The following is a 3,444-nucleotide window of genomic DNA, read 5'->3' on the forward strand; positions in this document are numbered from 1 at the left end:
CCGGGCCATTTTAATTGTCGGCCCTGCCCCCCCCCCCCCCCACCCCCCTCGCGCCAGCCTTGCCACCCCCGCCGAACAAATGGCGGAGGGCGGGTGGGGGGGGGGGGGGCGTGTATCGACGCCTTGTCAGAACCTGCCTTGGTCAGGGATGGAGGGGGGGCTTTTTCTCGCTGCCCCGCCCTGGTCATGGCCTCGGGCCGACCACGCCTCCTCCCCTCTCCCCCCCTTGGTTGTTGCATGTCCCGGCTTGCTGGTCCCCATCCCTGCCCCAGCTTCCCTCCGCCTTCCACGCGCCCACACGTGCACCCACACATACACCCACTCCCACCTCTCCCCGTTCCTGTCCTCGCCCTCGCCCTCGCCCTCGCCCTCGTCTTCCCCAAGAGACAGGAGAAGAGAGAGCATACGCGCGATGCTGCCTTACGATCCGAAATCGGCCGGGACTGACACCTCTGCCTCGTGTGCGTTCATGCTCCTGCCCGGTGCCTGTCAGCTGCATTCATCTCCCGGCATGCCCTCTCTGACATCCTGGCCCTGACACTCCCCCCTCTCTTTTGCCCCCTGGCACCCCCGCCTCTCCGCCATTGCTTCCCATGACAGCAGCGGGCTCCTCCATGTCGGCTGCATCGACTTTGCACCGAATGCCGGGCAGCGGGCACTTCCCCAACACTCCGGGCCCCGGGACAGTGTCAGCTGCCGGGATGACCACCCCCGGCCTCGGGGCTTCCTTCGGGATCCCGCTGTCCAGCGGTCCTGGCTCGGGGTTCCCCTCGGCGACCGGCACTCCGGCCTCGCTGGGGTCCGGTTTCGCTCCCTCGCCCGCGACCGGGCACTTTCACCCCGGGCAAACGCCGATGGGCGGCCCGGCCCAGCCTGGGGCCTTCACTCCAGGCCCCGCTGGGGCTTCGCCCTTCCATGGGCTGCCGCTGGGTGGTGGTAGTATTGGTGGTGGTGGTGGCGGCGGCGGCGGCGGCAGCGGTGGCGGGCACGACTCGCATGGGCACAGCCACGGCGGCCACGGCCACAGCCATGGCGGCCACGGCCACAGCCACGGCGGCCACGGGCACCACGACATGCATTCGCCGCCCGGACACTACCCCGAGGCTGGGGCCCTCTTCGGGAGCGCTCCGCCGCCTCGAGGCAAGACCGTGAATGTCCTGTACCCGGAGTCCTCCCGGGGGTTGGCCCAGAGGGCCATGTACCAAGCGCGAGTCTTCCTGCGGTCCATCCTCTCGGATCGCCGCACGCGCAACGTTTTCTTCTTCCTCCTGCTGAACCTGTCTTTCATGGTGGTGGAAATCCTGTACGGCATTTGGTCCAACAGCCTGGGCCTCATTGGAGATGGCTTGCACATGCTCTTCGACTCGTCGGCCCTCATTGGCAGTCTGATTGCCAGTGTCATTGCCAAGTGGCCGGTCAATGACCGCCTGACCTATGGATATGGCCGTGTGGAGACCCTGTGCGGCTTCGTCAATGCCCTGCTGCTGACCTATGCCTCGGGAAATATCCTCTTTGAGGCCATCGGCCGGCTCATCTCCCCGGAGGTGGTGGATACGGAGCGTCTGCTGACTGTGGCCGTTCTCGGGCTCATTGTCAACCTGGTGGGCATCTTTGCCTTCGAGCATGGTGGCCATGGACACTCGCATGGTGGTGGTGGCGGTGGCCACGGGCACTCGCACGGCGGCCATGGGCACTCGCACGGCGGCCACGATGAGTGCGTCGTTGGGGGGCCTCTTTGTTTCCATTCCACCCTTCCTTTCTTTTTCTTCCCTCGCTCTGCCCCGGTCCCTCTTCCCCCCTGCCTCCACTTTCCCTGCTTTCTGACATCCACCCTGCCATGTGTGTTGATGCCACCTCTGTGCAGCCCCCACTCCAACCCCCTGCTCCAGGGCATGTTCCTGCACATCTTGGCAGACACCCTCGGCTCGGTCGGTGCGTTGCTCGGATGTCCATCCCTGCCCCCCCCCCGCCTCTCCCCTCTCCCCCCACCCCCCACCCCCGCCCCCCCCCCCCCCCCCCCCCCCCCCCCCCCCCCCCCGCCCGCCCCGCCCTCCGCACGTGGGTGTCATCTAGCACTGACTTGGCCTCGGGGCTCCCTGCTCCTTCGACTTCCTCCGAATGCATCCCACGCACAGGTGTCATCGCCTCGGCCATCCTCATCAAGCTTTTCGACTGGCAGATGGCCGATCCGATCTGCTCGATCTTCATTTCGGTGATGATTTTCGTCACGGTGGTTCCACTGCTGAAGTCCTCGGCCGCGGTGCTGATGCAGTCCACACCCGAGCTCCCTGGCGGTGCCACCAGCAAGACCGTGGCCGCGGCCCTGCGTGCCATCCCCGGGGTTGACAGTGTCGAGAGCCTGCACATCTGGGAACTCGCATCGCATGTGACCGTGGCCACGACCTCCCTGCGCCTGACTGGTGGGGAGAGTTCGGAGCGCGTGCGCCTCGATGCGGTGGAGGTCCTCCGTCGGCAGGCCGGCGCCAAGAAGACCACCGTAGAGCTGGTTACTGGCGGCGGGCTGGTGGCCGGGACGGAGCACGGCAGCCACTCGCACTCGCACTCGCACTCGCACCAGGTTGACCCGCATCAGGCCGGCACTCGGGGCTCCGCGCCGGCCTATAACTTTGTGGCCCTGCCCATGTCATCGCACCAGTAGGGGGTGGTGTTTGCCCCTCGATTTTCGATCGCTCCCCCCTCCAGGAGACAGCCTTTCGGAGGAAGCCCCTTTGAATATGCACGCTACACTATAGCCCCCTCACTCGTTCTCTTTCTCCCTCTCTCGCGCGTGCCCGGTATCTTCCTCTCGCCGTGCACCTTTCGGGTCTGTCCCATCCTGAGCCACCGATCCAGGGCTGCACGCCCCATGCACACGGGAAGATATGCGTATTTGGATTATTTTCTGCCTCTCAAGAGAACAAGGGGGAGAGCGCCCCGGAGAGGAGGGGAGAAAGGGGAGGGGGAGGGGGGGGGGGGGATTGAAGCGCAGTGCACATGAACACAAGGGAGGAGGGAAAGGGGAGGGGACCTCATCAGGGAGGCAGCAGTGCCCGATCCAGGAAGAGGACAAAGGCCGGGGAGGGGGAGAGAGAGAGTCCCAAAGGACACCCTCAGGTCTGAGAGCTAGGTGGTGTGGTCATGGTGGGTGTAGAATGATCAGGCCCCTAGCAGCAGCCAGAGCTCTCCTCCGCCTGGCTGTCACCACCCGTGGATGAGTCCAAACTGGGGCTGCTGTTGAGGTTGATGGTGTTCGCTCCGGGGATCTTGGCCGTCAGCTGGCCGCCCTCGTGCTTGTCTAGTTCCTTGGCGACAGCCAAGATGCTGTCCAGCAGGAAGTCCATGGCTTCGTCTGCAGACCCGACAGAAGGGGCAAAAAAAGTCAGCATCCAATGGTGGGAAGTCGGCGCGTGGGAGGAGTACCAATGGGACAGGGGGGGGGGGGGG

General features: G+C 65.6%; 2 protein-coding genes across 2 annotated transcripts; one reads left to right on the plus strand and one right to left on the minus strand.

The window, feature by feature from the left end:
- The first annotated feature begins 176 nt into the window (after window positions 1–176).
- H696_02831 (hypothetical protein) lies at window positions 177–2,752 on the plus strand. The gene is made up of 4 exons (XM_009496731.1): window positions 177–461; window positions 604–1,714; window positions 1,865–1,932; window positions 2,136–2,752. The coding sequence occupies exons 1-4, from the start codon at window positions 413–415 to the stop codon at window positions 2,657–2,659; spliced, it is 1,752 nt and encodes a 583-aa protein (XP_009495006.1). The 5' UTR covers window positions 177–412; the 3' UTR covers window positions 2,660–2,752.
- A 412-nt stretch (window positions 2,753–3,164) lies between these two features.
- On the minus strand, window positions 3,165–3,341 carry H696_02832 (hypothetical protein; the record flags this gene model as incomplete). Its single annotated transcript, XM_009496732.1, has 1 exon — window positions 3,165–3,341. One exon carries the CDS (start codon window positions 3,339–3,341, stop codon window positions 3,165–3,167), a length of 177 nt encoding a protein of 58 aa, XP_009495007.1.
- Between the last annotated feature and the right edge of the window lie 103 nt (window positions 3,342–3,444).

The sequence above is a fragment of the Fonticula alba genome, assembly GCF_000388065.1.
Source record: "Fonticula alba strain ATCC 38817 unplaced genomic scaffold supercont2.4, whole genome shotgun sequence".
Classification (NCBI taxonomy): Eukaryota; order Rotosphaerida; family Fonticulaceae; genus Fonticula; species Fonticula alba.

Bases quoted from the DNA above. Each gene is read 5' to 3' on its own strand.
- H696_02831 (XM_009496731.1), top strand. From the start codon at position 413: ATGCTGCCTTACGATCCGAAATCGGCCGGGACTGACACCTCTGCCTCG. The intron at 462-603 runs GTGCGTTCATGC...CCATGACAGCAG, and splicing joins GACTGACACCTCTGCCTCGT to CGGGCTCCTCCATGTCGGCT. The intron at 1,715-1,864 runs GTGCGTCGTTGG...ACCTCTGTGCAG, and splicing joins TCGCACGGCGGCCACGATGA to CCCCCACTCCAACCCCCTGC.